The sequence below is a fragment of the Hemitrygon akajei genome, chromosome 6 (genome assembly GCF_048418815.1).
Source record: "Hemitrygon akajei chromosome 6, sHemAka1.3, whole genome shotgun sequence".
Classification (NCBI taxonomy): Eukaryota; Metazoa; Chordata; class Chondrichthyes; order Myliobatiformes; family Dasyatidae; genus Hemitrygon; species Hemitrygon akajei.
The window spans coordinates 65,734,833-65,756,661 of NC_133129.1; the positions used below are offsets into that span (position 1 = coordinate 65,734,833).

General features: G+C 43.6%; 1 protein-coding gene across 11 annotated transcripts in view; it reads right to left on the minus strand.

The window, feature by feature from the left end:
* Positions 1 to 283: 283 nt before the first annotated feature.
* trpm3 (transient receptor potential cation channel, subfamily M, member 3) overlaps positions 284 to 21,829 on the minus strand; it is a 501,544-nt gene continuing 479,998 nt past the window's right edge. For all 11 annotated transcript variants that reach the window (XM_073048536.1, XM_073048531.1, XM_073048530.1 and 8 more), the window contains 3 exons: positions 17,003 to 17,202; positions 14,806 to 14,938; positions 284 to 4,925 (listed from right to left, as the gene is read on the minus strand). In XM_073048536.1, the coding sequence (XP_072904637.1) occupies positions 3,572 to 4,925; positions 14,806 to 14,938; positions 17,003 to 17,202 (1,687 nt within the window). In that variant the 3' untranslated portion in view covers positions 284 to 3,571. The remainder of the gene's footprint in view (positions 4,926 to 14,805; positions 14,939 to 17,002; positions 17,203 to 21,829) is intronic.

Sequence of the window (21,829 nt, forward strand, 5' to 3'; positions counted from 1 at the left end):
AGAATGCTAGACCTATACCTTTGAAAATACAACAGTGAAAGCCTGCAGATATCAATGTAACGTTCGGCTCCTGTAGAAAGTTGTTGGTTTCTGCTGCAGATGGTGTGTGTGTGTGTGTGTGTGTGTGTGTGTGTGTGTGTGTGTGTGTGTGTGTGTGTGTGTGTGTGTGTGTGTGTGTGTGTGTGTGTGTGTGTGTGTGTGTGTGTGTGTGTGTGTGTGTGTGTGTGTGTGTGTGAGAGAGAGAGAGAGAGAGAGAGAGAGAGGGGGGATGGAGAGGGGGAGGGAGAGAGTGAGGGGAGAGTGGGAGAGAGGGAGAGAGAGAGAGAAGAAGAAAAAATGTGATGTGAGGGCATGTGTGCATCTGGCTGCATAGAAGAGAAGAATAAACCTGGAAGGAGACACTAAAGAAAAATTGCCAAAAAAGCAATTGCAAATATTCCACCTACGTGATGATTATGAATGGTCTTTAGAAGGTACAGTTATCCATTCACTTGGTCATTCATAGTCCTGATGAAGGGTTTTGGCCCAAAGCATCAACTTTTCATAGACGCTGCCTGACCTGCTGACTTCCTCCAGTATTCTGTGTGTGTCATTCATGGTACCGTTTGCAGAGTGCTTCTTATTTGGCAAAGTTTACCATGAGAGCCCAGCACTCAATATGTGTATATGCTTAGGATGAGAGGAAGGTGAAGTCCTAACATTTTTTAATATGGATAGGATCTGTCCCTATGAGCCTGCCAATGACTTGAAATATTGTTCACTAAATGCAGTATTACAAATGTGTGATAACTTGAGATAAATAACTTTTAATGGGGTAGATAATTTTCCTCCAGTCTTTTGCAAAAAGTCTAGAATATTGTAATTATTGTTTTGTAGTGCTTCCAAAGAACCAAATTGCAGAAAATGGATACACTGTCTCCACGACAGCATTATAGATTTAATGCAGGCGACTGAACAAGAACAAGAATTTATTCCCTCATACTTGTGGTTGGTTTTGCAACATTATCAATTCTCGGTTGTCTAAATTGTCAGTAAGGTATGGATTTGTAGTTTGCAACAGAGGGGATTTTAGATCTAGTTTCAAGTAGGGTTTTGGAATATACTACTTGAAAGGGCAGCAAAAGCAGATTCAAAAGATGCACAGCTTGAGTAACTGAAGAGGGGCATTCTACAGAGCTCTAGGAAAAGAGCAAAGGGGCGGGACTAACTTAACTCTTCCAAACTAGTGGCACACTGTAGGACTCCGTGATTTCTCCATGCTTTGAAAACCAAGGTGCTTGTTAATGTGTTACTGTGTTTCACAGGATTTTGGGGCTCATAAAATCTAAAATCTAAAACTTAGAAGTCCAAAAGGACCAAAACTATTTGTTAAGTCTATTAGCCATTTTTTTAAAATCCACATAGCACTTGTGCAAATTGGCCCTTGACTTTTAATACATGTCTATCATAACCACCACTTTTTGGTGAAATCCATCTGATTATTTAAATGCATGCACTGCCAGAGTTTTAAATTTCATGTTTGACCTTAAGGATGGACAATATTATTTACATTCTTATTGCAGTAGCATACATGCTTATGAATAAGAGCCAGCAAACGCACTCGTAGCAACAATTACATTATCACTTGACGAGGAATAGAACTTGAACCACAAAAACTACAGATACTTGCAAATTATTTTTAAAAATACTGTACAATCCTTCCTCGAAAGGCTATCAAATATTAACAAATAGCAGTTCACAAAATTCACCAATGTTTAGTATCAAAATTATTTCTCCCTTTGTGCTATTAATCTCACTGAACATGTTTATTGTACTTTCAATCTCTCCTTTAGAAGTTAAAGGAGCTACAGTATGCCAGCTGGATTCTGGGTTTGGAGTACAGGTCTCCTTTACAGGCGGCTATTTATGAATTCCCAGTCTACCATAATATTAATACAACACTGATTTCCGTTGGCTGAGAATGAGCCAATTGAACAGACTTTAAATGGCTGAGAAGGTTTAATGAGATGTTTATGTAGGCTTTATCAGTTTAAATGGAACATTGGAAAAGGACAAATCCAGGCCTTGCAGTCTGTTGTGCTATTTACTTAGATCTTAGCTATATCTATCTGCCTTGATTTCTTGTCCTTTAATAACTAAACAATTTACTAATTGTAATTTTGAAATTTGCAGTTGGCCAAAATGAATCTTCAAATAATATTTTATTTCGAAAGAATGAAAAGGTTGGAAGTGTTTTTGCCAGAGAATGGAAGGTTGAAAGGAGATTTCATTAATCATGAATGAGGCAGGGAGAAACTGTTACTGTGGCTTATCCTCTTCCCCCTGCTGTCCCCTCTTTCCCCTGCTGTCCCTAGTCCTTTGCTTTCTTCCATAGTCCATTCTTCTCTCCTGTCAGATTCCTTCTTCCACCCCTTACCTTTTCCCACCTATCAACTTCCAGCTTTTCACTTCATCTCCCCTCCCCCAACCACCTACCTTCCCCCTCACCTGGCATCACCTATCGCCTTCTAGCTTGTACTCCTTCCCCTCCCCCCACTTTCTTACTCTGGCTTCATTTCCCTTCTTCTCCAGTCCTGATAAAAGGCCTGAAACGTTGACTGTTTATTCCTTTCCTCAGCCTGACCTGCTGAGTTACTCCAGCATTTTGTAAGAGATTCTCAGCAGTTTTGGCAGTGTCCATGAAGAGAGAAATGGAGATAATTTTTAAGGTGCATGACTTCTGATGGAAGGTCGTTTATCAAAAACACTACAGGCACAAAGGACTGCAGAAGCTGGTATCTGGAACAACAATCTGCTGGAGGAACTTAGTACGTTGAGCAGCACGTGGAGCTGTGGGGTTGTGAGAATTTTATTAATGTTTTGGGTTGAAACTGTATCGAGGCCAGAAGCATTATGACCAGATTGCTGCACCAGAAATCACTATCTCAGTTTCTCTCCTCACAGACACCACTATCCCTGCTGAGTATTTCCAGTATCTTCTGCTTTTCTTTCACATTTCCAGCTGCCTACTTTATTTTTGTTTGAGGTATCGCTCCTCATTGTCAGTGGGATTTTGAGCAACTTTCCTCAGCAGCAGGGAAGGCTCTAGAAGAACTCAGCAGGTCGGGTAGCATGTGGAGGGAAACTGACAATTGGAAGTTTCTAGTTGAGATCCTTTATTTGTATCATAACTATTTCAGATTAAGGGTCTTGTTGTGAAACATCTACTAGGTGATGGGCCTCAAACAGAAATACTGACTAACCATTCCCCACCATACTTGCTGCCTGGCCTGCTGAGTACCTCCATCATCTTGATTGTTGCTATAGATTCCAGCATCTGCAGTTTCTGGTATTAACCTTAAAGCAACAGCTCAGTCCAGGACAATATAAGGTTAATTAACCCACTTATGTCAATGAGATGACTCAGCCTTCCCTCACCTGTAGTGTGCCAGGGCAGAGGGAGAGAAAGAGAGAGAGAGAGACTGGTGGCAATATGAAGGAGGGGAGAAAGAGCGTTAGGGCTGGGCACCTATAAAGCACACGTTAGTAATCAAACACACAGCGAGGAGAGGGGGGAGAGGGTTGGTACACATTATGTGAAGCTCTGTTTGCTGCTGTCAAAGCTCCGGAAAGCCGTGGCTCTCCCAAGCGCCTTGAGAGAAAAGCCCTCAGACCTGACGTCGGGCCGAGACGAGCGGCTGCGCTGGAATGGACCGTGCAAGGCGACGGTGGCGATGGTGGTGGTGGCCACTGAGTTGCGCTGCCTGTCCAGTCGGTCACTGATGGAGCAGCTTTTCCTGGCATGAGGCGCCGGGCTGGTGGGATCGGCCGCCGTGCAGCTGTTGGCCCGCTCCAGCTTGTAGAGGGCGGGCGGGGTTCCCCCACCGAGGCCTCCTACCTCTTCGTCCTCATCGTTCTCTGAACTGGGGTGGCTGAGCTCGGCCTCCCGCTCTGGGTGGCAGGCAACACCGTCGTCCAGGCCGCTGGAGTGGTCGCCGTGCGAGCCACTGGACAGGGGTGAGTGTTCAGCATGGAGGGTGCTGGCGGCCGTGGCAGCGGACACGCAGCGGGTGTCAATGGAGTCGGTAATGCTGGTGTACTCAGCTGTCTTCACCGGGACGCCTAGGCAGCCATAGTAACCGTGGGATGACGACGACGATGGCAAGGCGAAGCTGTGCGACTTCACCACCAGGCAAGAGGCCTCGGCACAGACCGCCGGGCTACACAGGTACCGGCTGCTCTTGGAGCGCTCCAATGGCTGCGACTCGCCCGCCCACCAACTGTCCGGCAGACCGTCTCCCATCAGCAGCTCATCAGTGGGCACAGGCACCTCCTCCTCAGGCCAGCCGGGTGCTGGTGCCCTCAGTAGGGCGGCCACTACATCGGGCGGGTGAAGGGCGGCTGGCACCCGGAGGGAGGAGCTGTCGGCCTCCGTGTCGACACAAGCCAGCCCTTTTTTGCCTTCGGCCGTCTCAGGCTTGGGCACCATTGCCACCATCTGTGAGCTGCTGGCCCTCTGCAAGCTCAGCGACCTCTCCTTGAAGGGGAAGTCGGACCTCTCGTTGCCGGCCCTTGGTTTCGGGCTTACCAGGTAGAAGGAGTGGCTCCTCATTCTTGGCATGGCGATGGGCGACGTGGGGGACACTGGCTCCTCGGCCACATGCTCGCCACACTCGGGCATTCGGTAGCCCCCACAGTTGCCCTCCTGGCTGTTGAAGCTGCTCTGGCGCAGGATGCAGGCGGCCTCGGTGCAGTCTGATGATGTCCTAGATGGCACCTTGTTGCCCTCGGCCTTCTCCAGGCCGGCCAGCCGCTCCAAGGCCGTTGCCATGCGCGCCGCCAGCTCCTCCAGCTGCCCCAGCCTGATGTCCATGGTCTGCAGGGACGCCTTCATGAAGTGTTCCCTCTCATTTACTTCCTCCAGCCGCATCGACATGTTGTCTACCCTGTGCAATAAACACCACACAAGCTCATTAAAAGCCAACACCAATACCTGTACTTTCTGAGAAGCCTAACGGAATTCAGCATATTGCTAGTGAGAGAGAGCAAATCTTTGAAAAGTACAGCACAGGAACAGCCCTTTGGTCCACAATGTTGTGCCAGACCATCTAAAAAGGCAAATCAAAAACACCCCAAAACTAATCCCTCCTACAATATCCATATCTCTCTGTCTTCCTCACATCCATATGCCTATAAAGGTCTCTTAAAATCCTCTGATGTATTTGCCTCTACCACCATACCACCTTGGGACATAGAACAATATAGGACAGGAACAGACACTTCAGCCCACCATGTTTTGCAGAAATAATTAAACTAATCCCTTCTGTTAGTACATAATCCATTCCTTGCATATCTAAGATGCTCTAAAATGCCTCAACTATCATCCTGGCAGTGTATTCCAGGCATCCACCACTCTCTACATAATAAACAAACTATATAAAAAAGACTTGGCCCACTCGTCTCCTTTGAACTTTCCCCCTCTCGCCTTAAATTTATGGCTTCTGATATTGGACATTTTAGAAAAAGATTCTGGCTTTCTATTTATGCCCCTCATGATTTTAAAAAATTCTACCAGTCTTTGCAACTCTAGAGACAATGGCTGTTTCCTGACCCTCATCAATTTTTACTGATGTACTGCAGAAAGCGTCCTATCCACATGCATCACAGCTTGGAATGACAACTCAATCCATGAACTCTGTCTATGCTTCCCACTGCCACTGGAAAGCAACCAATGCAATTAAAGACCCCGCCAACCTACTTCCATTGGACTGATGCTACAAAAGCGTAAGAATGACCTGGCTCAGGGACAACTGTTGTCAAACTCTAAACAGACGTTATACAACAAAGATGACCATTAGATCTCTCAACTTAGCTCATCATTGCCCTTGCACCTTAATTGTTTACCTGCACTTTTTCTGTAACTGTACACACTATATTCTGCATTCTGTTATTATTTTCCATTGTTGTAATTATGTATGGAATGATCTGTCTGGATGATATACAAAAGATCTTCACTATATCTCAGTGCATGTACAGTTTTGGAAAGTACATGGATGGTAGGGGCATGGAGGGTTATGGTCCCCTTGCAGGTTGGTGAGAGTTGGGTGTTTAATGGTTCAGCATGGATTAGATGGGCCAAAGGGGCATCTTCTGTGCTGTATTTTCTATGACTCTATGAGGCAATAAACCAGTTACCAATAAGGACCATGTTAAATTAACCACCGCAGAATACTTACCAACCTAAATAATTTGTCATCAATTAAGATAATTTGACAAAGGATAGGAGATGATATTTTGTCCAAAAGGGACTATGTCAGATCAGTCGGCCTACCTCACAGAAGAATACATATCAACCTCAAGAACTGGTTCAACAAAGGTCATTGGAGACAGATTGGCAAAGAAGGGGGAGGTGAAATTTGGCAGAGATCTTCGCACATAGGCCAGGATTTGGAAGATTAAATATGGATTTCTTTGACAGAGAGTTAACAGTGACAGATTTATAACTAGTTAAGGAAGCTGATGGGAGATCAGAGTGCACAGCACATCTGACACATGTTGCCAATTCTGGCCAAATAGGGAGATGGTTCAGTTAATCATACTTCCCTGCTCTTGGATGATATTCTTAATGCTGATAGCTGTTTAAGTGTTCATCCATATCCTTAGCTTAATGAGGGTCTCTGCATCCACCACCCTTGAGATAATACTTTCCAGAACCACAATATTCTTTGGGTGAAATTGACAAGAAAGTAGTCCTATTATCAATTAGCTTGTATCTGTACTTTTCAGATATCATGCCCACACCTAAGAAAATCAAAAATCAATCTCCTAAGTTTATCCTGTCTAACCCCTGTTTCATCCAACAATAGTTGTGTCTGGCAACACAACTATTTTTGGCAGAATTGCAGATGGTGATGAAGAGGCATGCAGGAGTGAGATAGATGAGCTGGTTGAGTGGTGTCATAGCAACAACCTTGCACTCAATGTCAGTTAGAACAAGGAAATGATTTTGGGCTTCAGGAAGGAGAAGTCAAGTCCTCATCATGAGATCAGAAATGGAAAGGGTGAGCACTTAAGTTCCTGGGTGTAAACGTTTCTGAGGATCTATCTTGGGCCTGACATTTCGATGCAATTACAAAGAAGGCATGACAGTGGTTATATTCCATTAGGAATTTGAGGAAAATTGGTAAGTCACCAATGGCACTTGCAAATTTCTTCAGATGTAGCATGGAGGCATTCTAGCTGGTTGCATCGCTGTCTGGTATGGGGGGGGGGGGGCACGGCAAGGATCAGAAAAAGCTGCAGAAAGTTGTAAATTCTGCCAGCTCCATCATAGGAACTCACTTCCACAGCATTAGGGATACCTTGAAAAGGCAATGCCTCAAAAAGAACATCCATGATTAAGGACCCCCTCCCCCCACCATCACCCAGGACATGCCTTCTTTTCTTTTGCTACCATCAATTCAAAGATTCCCCTGCACCATCAGATTTCTGAATGAACAATGAACCATGAACACTACCTCAGTGTGTATCTATATCTATCTGTAAGGGGTTTCTTCTTTTATGTTACTGCATATATGTTAATCAAAATGGCTTCTTTGTTATGATAAATGTAAAAATGCTTCTTTGTTATGCTAACTGGTGAGAGAGTGCTTTTTCTCGCAGCTTGTTTGGGTTATATTTACTGATAACGAGAATTGCATTCGGTTGTTAACCAATTGGGATAGATGTTATTCTTTCTTGTGGGTCTGTAAGCCAGTGTTGCGCGGGGCTTTGAAGGAGACGGCGCGAGGGGGTTAGGGGGAGAAGATGCGATGTTGTAAGCTGGGCGACGGAACGGCCCCCGAGCGGGGGGTCCCAGGCCCAGGGTTTTCGGTGAGGAGAGGAGAAGAGGTCAGAATTGTGTGGAGCGTCTGGTCGACCATCGTTGTTGGTCCCAGGCGGCGGGTCGAGGAGGTCGGAGGGGATCGAATGGTGGCAAGAAGACTTCGTTAACTGAGCTCCAACGGTTGTCCATGAAGTGGTTGGACTTTGATAAGTTTGGCGCCTTTTGCTTTTCCTTTTATAATGTATCTCTATTAAGTACATAGCTCCAGTAAGATCTATAAGGTGTAATCATTTAATCGCATATGGTGTACTGTCTGTTATTTGGCGAGGTGGGGACATCACACAGCGTCCACACAAGCTGACTACCCAGTTTGGCGGGGCCAAAGGCTGCTCCCCCTAGACGGAAGCGAGCCGAGCGATCCTGAGTCTTACCAGGGGGCTACATATCTATTATACGTATATAATTGCTAGTAATATTGCATCTGATTCTACTTTTAAACACCACAGCCAAAACCCTCCTCCTCCTTTGCTACAAAGAAAACAACCTCAGTCTACTCAGTTTCTTCCTGTAATCAAAATTTTGCGTTCTTTTAATATCTTTGTGAATTTCCTCAGGAGGACAATATCTTTTATACTGCAAGTTTGGGCAGGATTGTGCTTCCTCAAAGGGTGGTGGAAACAGACTCAACGAACTTTCAAAAGGGAAATGAGATAAATAATTGGGGAAAAAAGAAAAGAAATGGAAGATAGTATGGAAGGCAGAAGGAGATCATCTGATAGTTCTTTGTAGGAACCAACCATGTCTAAAATGGACTGAATGTCTAAGAGCCTGACAAAAGGTTGAAATTTTGATTACTGGTACTAAATGTGTGCAGGAGTATTGGCTGTAGTTGTACAGACCTGACACATTCAATTACAGGACTGTTGAGTGTGCTGAGATGTGTGTAATTAATGGTCATTGTTCTCACACCTTTATAGCACTGACAACTTTCAATCCTTTGTTTTATATTGGAAAACTTTGAAGACCCTGAAAAAGAGCAATGGGATATCCTATACCATTAAGACCACAAGACATAGGAGCTGTCATGGTCCGGTCCGAAGTCCGCATTCCGGTTCACGATCCGGTCCGTGGACTCCAGACTCCGGGTCCTCCGGATGTCCCTTGTTTCGGTTGAACTTAATCATAAGCACCTGATGCTCATCTTGGAACTGGGAATATAAGTGGGCCTGGGATTGAGTGTGATTGGGGGGTTGTTTTGTCAAGATTCTCGGGGAGCAAATGGCTGGTGGAAGGCTGTTATAGCCACTTGCCATCTTTAGGCTGTGTTGGAGAACCATTGCTTCTTGGAGCCTTGCTGTCAGTAGTTGGAGCTGTCATTGTGGTATGGATTTGGCCATTTCCTGGGCCAGCTGGGTGGCTGTCAGATGTTCCGAGCTAGGTAGGGATCTGGTTGTTTCTGTAGCCAGTCAAGGTTGCTGGCTGTAACTGTGACTTGGAGCTACCCCAATGCAGAGATGGAACTGTCTGTCATTCTTTGGTGTTTGTTTATTCCTGTCCTTGCCCTGTGGGGTCAGTCTGGCTGTTCTGCTGTTGCCCTGTGGGGGGAATCTATCTTGTCTTGTCTTTGCCTCTGTTGGGTAAGTCAGGCTGTTCTGCTGTTACCTGATGGATGGACCTGCCCCACCTTGGTGTGGAGTGAAAGTTGAGTCCCAGCTTGTAAAAGGATAAGTCCTGGCTCGATGTCTATGTACTGGCCAGTCTCATGTTAGTGTCTTGTTAAAGATGAGTCCTGGCTTGTTGAAGGATAAGTCCTGGCTCTATGTTGATGTATAGTTCCTAGTCTGCCTCCAAGACCTTAGCCTCAAGACTCCAGCCTCCAGCTCCAAGAACCCAGGCCTTGTCATGTCCTCGCCTGGTTTGGGGTCCGAGCCCAAGTCCAGACCCAGGTTCTGGGTCCTGGTCCAGTCTTAGGCTCGGAGTCCACACCCAGGCTCCTTGTTCCCAGTCCCTCGTCCTGGTCCTGCTTCCCTAGCCTAGTCTGTGACCTGTCCCATCCTTTAGTTTTGTCCCGTCCTGTTTCTAGTACTTCAGTGCCTGTGTCCTGCATTTGGGTCTATTCCCAATGCCCCCCCCCCCCCGTATGACAGGAGCAGAATTAGATCATTTGGCCCATCAAGTATGCTCCACTATTCAATCATGGCTGATCCCTTTTCCCCTTCCTCAGCCTGACTCCTTGGCCTTCTTGCAGTAAGCTTTGATGCTGTATCCAATTAAGAACCTATCAAGCTCTGCCTTAAGTACATCCAAAGACCTTCTCTCCACAGCTGCCTGTGGTAAAAAAATTCCATAAATTCACCACCCTCTGGCTAAAGAAATTCCTCCACATCTCTTTTAAATGGACACCCCTCTATCCTGAGGCTGTGCCCTCTTGTCCTAGACTTCCTCACCATAGCAAACATCCTTTCCACTTCTACTCTGTCTAGACCTTTCAACATTTGAAAGGTTTCAATGAGATTTTCCTCATCCTTCTAAATTCCAGCGAGTACAGACCCAGAGCTATCAAATGTTCCTCATATGATAAACATTTCATTTTAGGAATCATCCTTGTGACCTCCTCTGAACCCTCTCCAATGCCAGCACATCTTTTCTTAGATGTTGAGACCAAAACTGTTCACAATACTCAAGGTGAGGCCTCACCAGTGCCTTATAAAGCCTCAGCATCACATGGTATTCTAGACCCCTTGAAATGAATGCTAACATTGCATTTTCCTTCCTCTACCTGCAAGTTAACCTTTAGGGTGTTCTGCACAAAGACTCCCGTCTCTTTGAATCTCAGATTTTAAAAGCTTCCTAGTCTTCCCAGTAATTTTTGCTTTGTTGTATGCTCTCTCTTTTGCTTTTACATTAGCTTTGACTTCCTTTGTCAGCCACGGTTGTACTATTTTGCCATTTGAGTATTTCTTTGTTTTTGGAATATATTTATCCTCCACCTTCCTCATTTTCCCCAGAAACTCGTACCATTGCTGCTCTGCTGTCATCCCTGCTAGCACCTCCTTCCAATTTACTTTGGCCATCTCTCCTCTCATACCACTGTAATTTCCTTTACTCCACTGAAATACTGCTATGTCAAACTTTACTTTCTCCCTATCAAATTTCAAGTTAAACTCAATCATATTGTGATCTCCACTTCCCAAGGGTTATTTTACCTTAAGCTCCCTAATTACTGTTACCTCCGGTTCATTACATAACACCCAATCCAGTATAGCTGATCCCCTAGTAGGCTCAACAACAAACTGCTCTAAAAAGCCATCTCTTAGACATTCAACAAACTCACTCTCTTGAAATCCATTTCCAACCTGCTTTTTCCAATAGAACTGCATACTAAAATCTCTCATGACTATAATAACATTGTCCTTTTGACATACCTTTTCTATTTCTCGTTGTAATCTGTAGTCCGCATCCCAACTACCATTTGGAGGCCTGTATATAACTGCCATCAGGGTCCTTTAACCCTTGCAGTTTCTTAATTCAACCCACAAAGACTCAACATCTTCCGATCCTATATCACATCTTTCTACTGATTTGATGCCATTCTTTATCAGGAGAGTCACACCACCCCCTCTGCCAATCTTTCTATCCCTCCGATATAACCGTGGACGTTCAGCTCCCAACTACAATCATCCTTCAGCCATGATTCAGAAACGGCCACAAAATCATACCCAACAATCTGAAAGTGCGACAAGATCATCCACCTTATTTTTTATACTCTGCATTGAGATGTAACACTTTGAGTACTGTATTTGCTACCCTTTTTGATTCTGCATCCCCAATGCATTGATACTCACCCTGCTGGCAACATTTTTGTCCTATCATCTGCCTTCCCTTCCTGACAGTCTGATAACACACTATCTTTGCTTTTTTACTATCTGTCCTATCCTGAGTCCCTTCGTTCCAGTTCCCATCCTCCTGTCAAATTAGTTTAAACCCTCCCCAACAGCTCTAACAAGCCTGTCTGTCTGGTATGTTAAGAGCAAAAGGATAGTAAGGGATAAAATTGGTCCTCTTGAAGATCAGAGTGGTCGGCTATGTGTGGAACCAAAAGAAATGGGAGAGATATTAAATGGGTTTTTTGCATCTGTATTTACTAAGGAAACTGGAATGGAGTCTATGGAAACAAGGCAGAAAAGTAGGGAGGTCATGGAACTTATACAGATTAAAGAGGAGGAGGTGCTTGCTGTCTTGAGGCAAATCAGAGTAGATAAATCCCCAGGACCGGACAGGGTATTCCCTTGGACCTTGAGGGAGACTAGTGTTGAAATTGCAGGGGCCCTGGCAGAAATATTTAAAATGTCGATATCCACGGGTCAGGTGCCGGAGGATTGGAGGATAGCTCATGTAGTTCTGTTGTTTAAAAAAGGCTCAAAAAGTAAGCTGGGAATTTATAGGCCGGTAAATTTGACATCGGTAGTAGGTAAATTATTGAAAGGAATACTAACAGATAGGATCTGCAAGTATTTGGATAGACAGGGACTTATTAGAAACAGTCAGCATGGCTTTGTGCGCGGTAGGTCATGTTCAACCAATCTATTAGTTTTTCGAGGAAGTTACCAGGAAAGTGGATGAAGGGAAGGCAGTGGATGTTGTATACATGGACTTCAGTAAGGCCCTTGACAAGGTCCTGCATGGGAGGTTAGTTAGGAAGATTCAGTCGCTAGGTATACATGGTGAGGTAGTAAATTGGATTAGACATTGGCTCAATGGGAGAAGTCAGAGAGTGGTAGTGAAGGATTGCACTCTGAGTGGAGGCCTGTGACTAGTGGTGTGCCACAGGGATCAGTGCTGGGTCCATTGTTATTTGTCATCTATATCAATGATTTGGATAATAATGTTGCAAATTGGATCAGCAAATTTGCTGATGATACAAAGATTGGAGGTGTAGTGGACAGTGAGGAAGGTTTTCAAAGCTTGCAGAGGGATTTGGACCAGTTGGAGGAATGGGCTGAAAAATGGCAGATGGAATCTAATGCGGACAAGTGTGAGGTATTGCACTTCAGAAGGTCAAACCAAGGTAGAACATACAAGGTAAATGGTAGGACACTGAGGAGTGCAGTAGAACAGAGGGATCTGGGAGTACAGATACATAATTCCCTAAAAGTGGCATCACAAGTAGATAGGGTCGTAAAGAGAGCTTTTGGTTCATTGGCCTTTATAAATCAAACTATTGTGTATAAGAGTTGGAATGTAATGGTGAGATTGTATAAGACATTGGTGAGACTGAATTTGGAGTATTGTGTGCAGTTTTGGTCACCTAATTACAGGAAGGATATTAATAAGGTTGAAAGAGTGCAGAGAAGGTTTACAAGGATGTTGCCGGGACTTGAAAAACTGAGTTACAGAGAAAGGTTGAATAGGTTAGGACTTTATTCCCTGGCATGTAGGAGAATGAGGGGTGATTTGATAGAGGTGTATAAAATTATGATGGGTATAGATAGAGTGAATGCAAGCAGGCTTTTTCCACTGAGGCCGGGGAGAAAAAAAACCAGAGGTCATGGGTTAAGGGTGAAAGGGGAAAAGTTTAAAGGGAACATTTGGGGGGGGGGGGCTTCTTCACGCAGAGAGTGGTGTGAGTGTGGATTGAGCTGCCAGATGAAGTGGTGAATGTGGGCTCACTTTTGACATTTAAGAAAAACTTGGACAGGTATATGGTGAGAGGGGTTTGGAGGATATGGCCCAGGTGCAGGTCAGTGGGACTAGGCAAAAAAAATGGTTCGGCACAGCCAAGAAGGGCCAAAAGACCTGTTTCTGTGCTGTAGTGTTCTATGGTTCTAATATTGGCTTGCCCGTGGGTTCAGGTGCAACCCGCCCCTTTTGTACAGGTCATACCTTCCCCAGAAGAGATGGCAATGATCCAAGAACCTAAAGCACTGCCTCCTTCTCCAGCTTCTCAGCCATGCATTTATCTGCCAATTTATTCTGTTTCTACTCTCATTGGTGGGTGGCACAGTTGGAAAACCAGAAATTACTACCCTGGATGTCCTGATTCTCAGCTTTTTGCCTTGCTCTCTAAATTCTCTCCTCAGGACCTCTTTGCTTTTCCTACCTATGTCATTGGTACCAATATGTACTAAGACATCCAGCTGCTCTCCCTCCCCTCCAAAATGCTGTGGATGCAATCTGAGACATCCCTGACCTAGGCACTTGGGTGGCAACATACCACCTGCGTGACCCATTCATGCCCATAGAACCTCCTGTCTGTTCCTCTGACTGTTGAGTCCTCTACCACTACCGTTCCCCCTTCTCCCTCTTTCCCTTCTGCACCACAGACCCATGCTCAGTGCCAGTAACCCAGTCTCCATGGCGTTGCCCTGGGAGGTCACCCCCCACAACAGTATTGAAAATGGCATACTTATTATTGAGGGGAATGGCCACAGGGCTGCTCTGTGCTAACTGCCTGTTCACCTTCCCTTTCCTCCTCCTAACAGTCACCCAGCTTCCTATCTCCTGCAACTTAGGGGTGACTACTTCCCTGTATTCCGATTGACATTCCTGTACAAGCTGAAAGTCATCCAGCTGCTGCTCCAGATCCCTCACCCAGTCTTCAAGAAACTACAGCTGGATGCATTTCACGCAGATGTAGTTCCTTGGGAGATTCAGGGTCTCCCAGGACTCCCAACATCTGGCATGAAGAACACACAGCGGCCATTTAAGCTACACTAAATACCTCTGCCACAGTAAGAAAATAGGGAAACTTAACAGAAACTTACCTGAAATATCCTAATACCTTCTATGAATACTACTATTATTCACCGGTTTATTTTAGGTGCTGATGAAGGAATTGCATCATCAAACCTTTGTCACAAAAGCAATTGCAAAATTTTCCACATCAACAGGAGTAATTTAAACCCAAGTTCAGCTGACCAGTGGGTAAACACTCTTCTCAACTCTGAGACAATGTTCATTATGAATGGAAATATACTTGTTTAAAAATGCTGACAACCTACCGTTCAGCAGTAACTCTAATTCTTTCATCATTTGAAGAATTAAACATATCATCTTTTTCTCGAAAATACTCTTCTATACACTGTTCCTCGAAGTCGTGCAGTTTTTTTAGTTCATCTTCTGTTATGCATAGTTCTAATCAGGGATAAAGGAGAGAAATAAAGTTAAAATTTTACTGCAGGTGTCCAATTGCTTACCAAGACCATATATTGTTCTTAATTTAAAATATTATCTCTCCTCGAATAGGAGTTGGTATTCGACTGGCCGAGCTAATAATCACTGGAATTTAGAAAAATGAGGGGGATGTTTGATTGAAATATGTAAGATTATGAAAGCTGCTGTCAGGGTGGATCTGAAGAGGATGATTACTCTTGTAGGAGAATCTACAATAGAGATTAATTTTTAAAAAAAAAATAGGACAGCCCAATTTTAAGATTGGTTTGAGGTGAATTCTCTTCTGAGGGTCTTTGGAAACCTGTTTTTTAAAGGGTGGCTGAATCAGTCTGAATGTTTTTAAGACGAAGGTACCGGTAGATAGATTACTAACAAGTGAGAGGTTGAACTGGAGTTAGGCAGAAATGCAAAACTGAAGTTGTAATTCGACACTGAACAGCAGAGCAAGCTCATTGTGCTGAATGGCTGGCCTACTGTTGCTTCTAGAGAAGGCAATTCTGACAAAATTCACCACGGTAGTTTGTAGATCAGATGAATTGTCTCATGAGGAATGATAGGGCTTACAGCCATTGAATTTCAAAAGAATCAGAGGTGATCTCACTGAAATATTAAAGATCCTAAAGGGGGTTTATAAGGCAGTTGCTTGATAGAAATGAATGTAGAAATTGGGAACATGGCTTCAGAACAATGGATTGCACGTTTAATACGGGGTTGAAGGTGATTTCTCAAAACATCACAAATCATCAGACTTTTTCACTTCGGAAAGCTCCAGAGTCTCAATCATTGATTCTGTTCAGGGCTGAGTTTATTGGTCTCTCAGAGAGTGAAGGGTTTCAGGCACAGGTGGGAAAACGGAGCTGAAACCAAGTTCAGATCTACTGAGTGGTGGATTGGTTCATGCCGTCTTAATGCCAACTACTGCTCCTTTCTTGTATTCTCAGCACTTCAGATGTAATTTATGGCACCTCCAAGAGTTAGTGACTGAAAATAACATGTCCCATGACTCTACCCGTGCTAAACTGGGTAAATATACCTGAAAACTAAGAGTCCAATGCAGAACAGGCAGTATCTATGGAAAGGGAAACAGAGTTAATACTTCATGTTGAAGATCTGATGAAAGGTCTTTGACCTCAAACATTAACTCTCTTTCCATAGATGCCGACCTACCTGCTGAGTGTTTCCAGTATTTACATTAACAATTAAGTTAACAGTTAATTATACTTCATGCCTGCTCAAAAGCTGCAACTTATTGCAAGGAAGGGAGGGGGCAGTGGCTTTACTTTTTTGGGAGGTTAAGGAGGTTTGGCTTGTCGCTGAACACTCCAAGAAACTTATACAGATGCAATGTTGAAAGCATCCTGATTGGTTGCATCATGGAATGGTACGGCAATTCAAATGCACAAGAATGTAAGCTGCTGCACAGCATGGTCGGTCTGCCCAACACATTATGGGCACATCCCTCCCCACCATCGGTAGTATCTACAGAGAGCAATGCTTCAAGAGGACAACATCCAGCATTAAAGATCACACCCTCCCCCAAGGACATACCATCTTTTTCCAACTATGATTGGGCAGGAGGTACAGAAGATTAAAATCCCACACCACCAAGTTCAAGACTGCAACGTCCTTTCAGCTATTTGGCACTTGAATGAACTGGCACAATCCTAGCCACAACAGTTCAGCAAAGTTGTGACCTCTTTGATCATTTTGTCCTAAATGCCCTCTTTCTTTGCTCTAATTGTGTTCTTTGTTTTATCTTTTCTTGGGAATGATGACATGTGCTTGTGACACTGCTGCAGGTGAGTTTTATTTGATTTTGACGTTGAAGTCCCACTGATATTATGTATTATCACCGGGAGGTCACAGGGAAATGGAATCTATAAAGGATTCATAAGTGAGGCCTTGTCTTCTCCAAGACTAATAAATGCCAACTATAAAATAAATTCCCAGATGCCATCCTTCTGGATGCTTGTTATCGAGCAGGATTGGTTAAGAGAGCTGTCTCCATTGGAAAAAGTGACTTACTGAGTCCATAATCTTTGTCCTCCTGCTCACGTTCTTGCTTGCGCCAGCGGCAGCAGATGTGTTGGCAGACCATAGTCATGTGGCTGAAGGTGATCAGTGGTGGAGGCAGGACAGGCCTCTCATGGAAAGCCATGATCACTTGGTACCTCTGAAACTTCCAAACCTGGTTTGATATCGATTTCACTTCAAAAAATGTGTTGCTGTCGAGGAAAGAAAAGAGGCAGGTTGTGAAGGAGGAAAAAAAGAAGCAATGCCTCCATGTTAACCTCACCAGGAAAATATGGTTTATTTCACTGCAGATGTTTAAATAAAAGAAACAGAAAGAATAAGATGAATTGAGAAACTGTGGAGAAGATAAATAGGAGGATTTGGACATGTAGCTCTCAGGTCTGCTCTGCCATTTACTGATATAGAAACATAGAAAACCTACAGCACAATACAGGCCCTTTGGCCCACAAAGCTATGCCAAACATGTCCCTACCTTACAACTACCTAGGCTTTACCCATGGCCCTCTATTTTTCTAAGCTCCATATATAGCCATCCAGGAATCTCTTAAAAGACCGTATCGTTTCCGCCTCCACCACTGCCACTGGCAGCCCATTCCACACACTCACCACTTCCTGTGTAAAAAAAAAACTTACCCCTGACATCTCCTCTCTAACTACTTCCAAGCACCTTAAAACTATGCCCTCTCATGTTAGCCATTTCAGCCCTGGGGAAAAGCCTCTGACTATCCACATGATCAATGCCTTTCATTATCTTGTACTCCGTCGCTCCAAGGAGAAAAGACTGTGTTCACTCAACCTATCCTCATAAGGCATGCTCCCCAATCCAGGCAACATCCTTGTAAATCTCCTCTGCACCCTTTCTATGGTTTCCACGTCTTTCCTGAAGTGAGACGACCAGAACTGAGCACAGTACTCCAAGTGTGGTCTGACCCGGGTCCTATATAGCTGTAACATTACCTCTCAGCTCTTAAACTCAATCCCATGATTGATGAAGGCCAATGCACTGTATGCCTTCTTAACCACAGAGTCAACTTTGAGTGTCCTATGGACTCAGACCCCAAGATCCCTTGGATCCTCCACGCTGCCAAGAGTCTTACCATTAATGCTATATTCTGCCATCATATTTGACTTACTTATCTGGGTTGAACTCCATCTGCCACAGTTTTGCATCCTTGTCTGCATATCCTTGGAAAGGCCAGTAATCTGAAAATTAAACTCCCATAGCCTTTAATATACTTACTGAGCCAGATCGAACTGAGGCTAGCTTGCATCTCATGGCCAATGTTTGCATTAGTCCTGTGCAAAATTGTTTTTGTGGCCATTTGGCTGCCTGTGTGTGAACTGTATCACCACCATTGGCATGACCTGCACTGGATAATGTGTGTTGATTAGGTGCAGGTTGCAATCACTGAGACTAAGCCCTGAGCTAACCCTGAAGGGCCTTTGTTCCCTGACAACATTTTCACTAGTAACACTTCTCTGATAAGCAGGGACATTCGGAAAACACTGAAAATAATTTCATTAATTATGAAAGATAAATTAAAAGAAATTATAAATTTATAAATGTTTCAGTCCTGATGAAGGGTCTCGGCCCAAAACATTGACTGTTTATTCATTTCCATAGATGCTGCCTGACCTGCTGAGCTGCCCCAGCATTTTATGGATTTGTTGGATTTCGAGCATCTGCAGACTTTCCTGTGTTTATAACTAAAAAATATGCAACATTTTTTCCATATATTTATTTTTATTTAACTAACAAAGAAAAATAGACTAAAATACTTTCTTTTGAAATGGATATCAGTGAATGTATTTGAACAAGTTGGGCTGCGGTAGATGTGCCATCTCTGGTTAGTATAGAACTGAAGACAAGAAGCTGGAGGAACTCACTAGGTCAGGTAGCAGATGTGGAGGGAAATAGTTGATACTTCAGGTCAAATTGTCTAGATTTGGCATCTGTAATCTTTTGCATCTCCACAGATATAAAATATATCTGATCCTTCTACTCTCTAATTTATCTAATGCTCCAAAGGCAAGTTTGGAGGGAAAATGAGCATTTTGCATTTGTGACTTACAGCCCATCATAGAAGAGATGAGGCATTAGCAGATTAGCTTTGAAGAACTTTAATGGCAGAGCCACCTTGAGTGGCTAAATGTTCTAATTCTTGTTCCTATTTCTTGTGTTCAGTGCACAGTCACCAGGGAGGGTGCTGACAATACATTTATTTCAAATCTGATCATTTATCTCTCTTTATCTCAACATCAAATATAAAGGTGTATATAATATGCAGAAGGGAGAGAGAGTATATGCTAAGAACAAAGCAAAATATATCATTTTAAGGATGAGGAGTCCATTCAATGAATTAAACATTTTCTACCACTCAGTTACATTATAGCTGATCAATATCTTAGTTCCATCTGCTCGCCTTGGATCTACTTAATGATACTAAATCAAAAAAGCAAATTTTCAGATCAGCTGCATTTTGATGCATATATCAAATAATTACAGATTTGAAATTTTCATTTAATTAACATCCTTCACCTACCCAATGATTTTTGGGGAAGGATTTCAGACAATTTCACTAGTCTTCATTTGAAACAATGACTCCCTACATCCAGTTTTAAGGCAAGGCCGCCTTGCTCTTTAAGACACCCAGAGGGATCTGTTTCTCAATCTCCATCAGAATACCCCTTAGTCAAGTGAATACAAAGACAGGTTAAATTATGGAGAAGACCACCACAGACTGGACTTTGACTTCAAGTTCACTCTGTTCTGCACCTATAACTACCATGCATTCAACCCTGATCTTACTAAGTGCAACTCAAACAGCATGTGTGTTTTAAATGAAATAAAGCTGGAAAAATATTGTTCTACTCTAATGAACAGGAATGGAGTGTGAGTGGTTTTGATAGATTACATGAGGAGACCCTGCTGGTAGTGGGGTTGGTAACCAAACAGCATGGATTTGAGCTGATTGGCAAAATAACAGGTGGCCTGAGACAGGCAAGTTGCTTCCTCCCTTGACCAGACACTACATGACTATTTCATCATGCTGGCTATATATTTCAGCATCATTTTGTTCTGTGGGTTCTTTATTTCAGATATTTCACACTATGGTTGAGCTGATTTTGTTGATACTTGATGCTGATTTGGAAAGTCCAATCGCCTGGCTATAATTCTATTCCCACGGTATAGGGAGTGAATAAAGACTGCAGTACCAGTGGAGAGGACTAAGAAGGTATGGTCAAGACTGGTGATCCAAAATTATACAAGTTCAGGAGCAACCTACGGAAGGCTGTGTTAAGAGCAAAAAGGTAATTCCAATTGAAGTCAGAAATGGAATTGGATGCATGTCAGATCTGGTTTGCAGGCCATTACTTCCAACAAGGAGAAACCTAATATCATGTATGACTGTGATGCTTCACTCCCAAATGAGGCAAACACTTTTTATGCACGCTTTGAAAGGGAGAATAAAACTACACCTGTGCGAATCCCTGCAGCATCTGGTGACCCTGTAATCTCTGTCTTGGAAACTGACGTCAGAGCATCTTTCATGAAGTTGAATCCTCACAAGGCGTCAGGCCCTGATGTTGTACCAGGCAGGGCAATGAAAAACTGTGGCAACAAACTGGCGGAAGTGTTCAAGAGCATCTTCAATCTCTCACTGCTGCAGTCAGAGGTTCTCACCTGCTTCAAAAGGATGACAATCATACCAGTGCCCTAGAAGAGCAGGGTGAGCTGTCTGAATGGCTATCACCCAGTTGCACTCACATCTACTGTGATGAAATGTTTTGAGAGGTTGGCCATGGCCAGAATCAACTCTTGCCTAAGCAAGGACTTTGACCTGCTGCAATCTCCACAACAGGTTTACAGCAAATGCAGTTTCACTGACTCTTCACTTGGCCTTGGATCACCTGAACAATAGCAGTACCTAAGACAGGCTGCTGTTTGTTGATTACAGTTCAGTGTTCAATGCCATCATACTAATCAACAAGCTCCAAATTCTGGGCCTCTGTAACTCCCTCTGCAACTAGATCCTTGACTTCCTCATTGGGAGACCACAGTCAGAGTGGAGCATGATGACAATCGTATCTGGACCGAGTCATGCCAATCCTAAAATTTGCTGGTCACGAACGACTTTTCCAATGACATGCTTCTTCATTAGTCATGCAACAATCAGCGTCATTCCCACACTTTGTTAGAATCATTTTCAGAGTAATTAGGTCATGTTATCCTGAGGTATGTCTGTCTTTGAGCAGTCTCAAGCATTGAGTTTTAAAAACAATGATTTAAAAGGGACATCCCTAATCAAATCGAGCCCATTACTTTGGAAACCTATATTAGGGGGGTTCCTTCACCTATTCTCTGAGCAGACAGAATCCAACCACTACTCTAAGCTCATGAAGCTGATGTAACTTGTTCCCAGCTCAATCCATGGTCTCTAACTCCTCCACTCCATCCAACTAACCAAAATGACCTTGACTGACACACTCTGTCATTTCATCTTGGTTGTTAACATAATTGGTGATAACAATAGTGTAATGGTATTGGGTTTGCTGACCATGAAATGCTAAACTCAGATGAAGATGTTAAGCCCTATCTGATAATAGGCAGCTGTGGGTACCCTCACTAAAGGGAAATTATACTGTGGCCAGTACTAGTACCTTTGTCAAGATGCTGTTTATTGACTACAGGTCAGTGTTTAAAACAATCATTCCTATATTTCTGATCAAAAAGCTCCAAAACCTGGGCCTCTGTACAACCCTCTGCAACTGGATGCTTGGCTTCCTAACCGAAAGACCACAATCTGTGTGGACCAG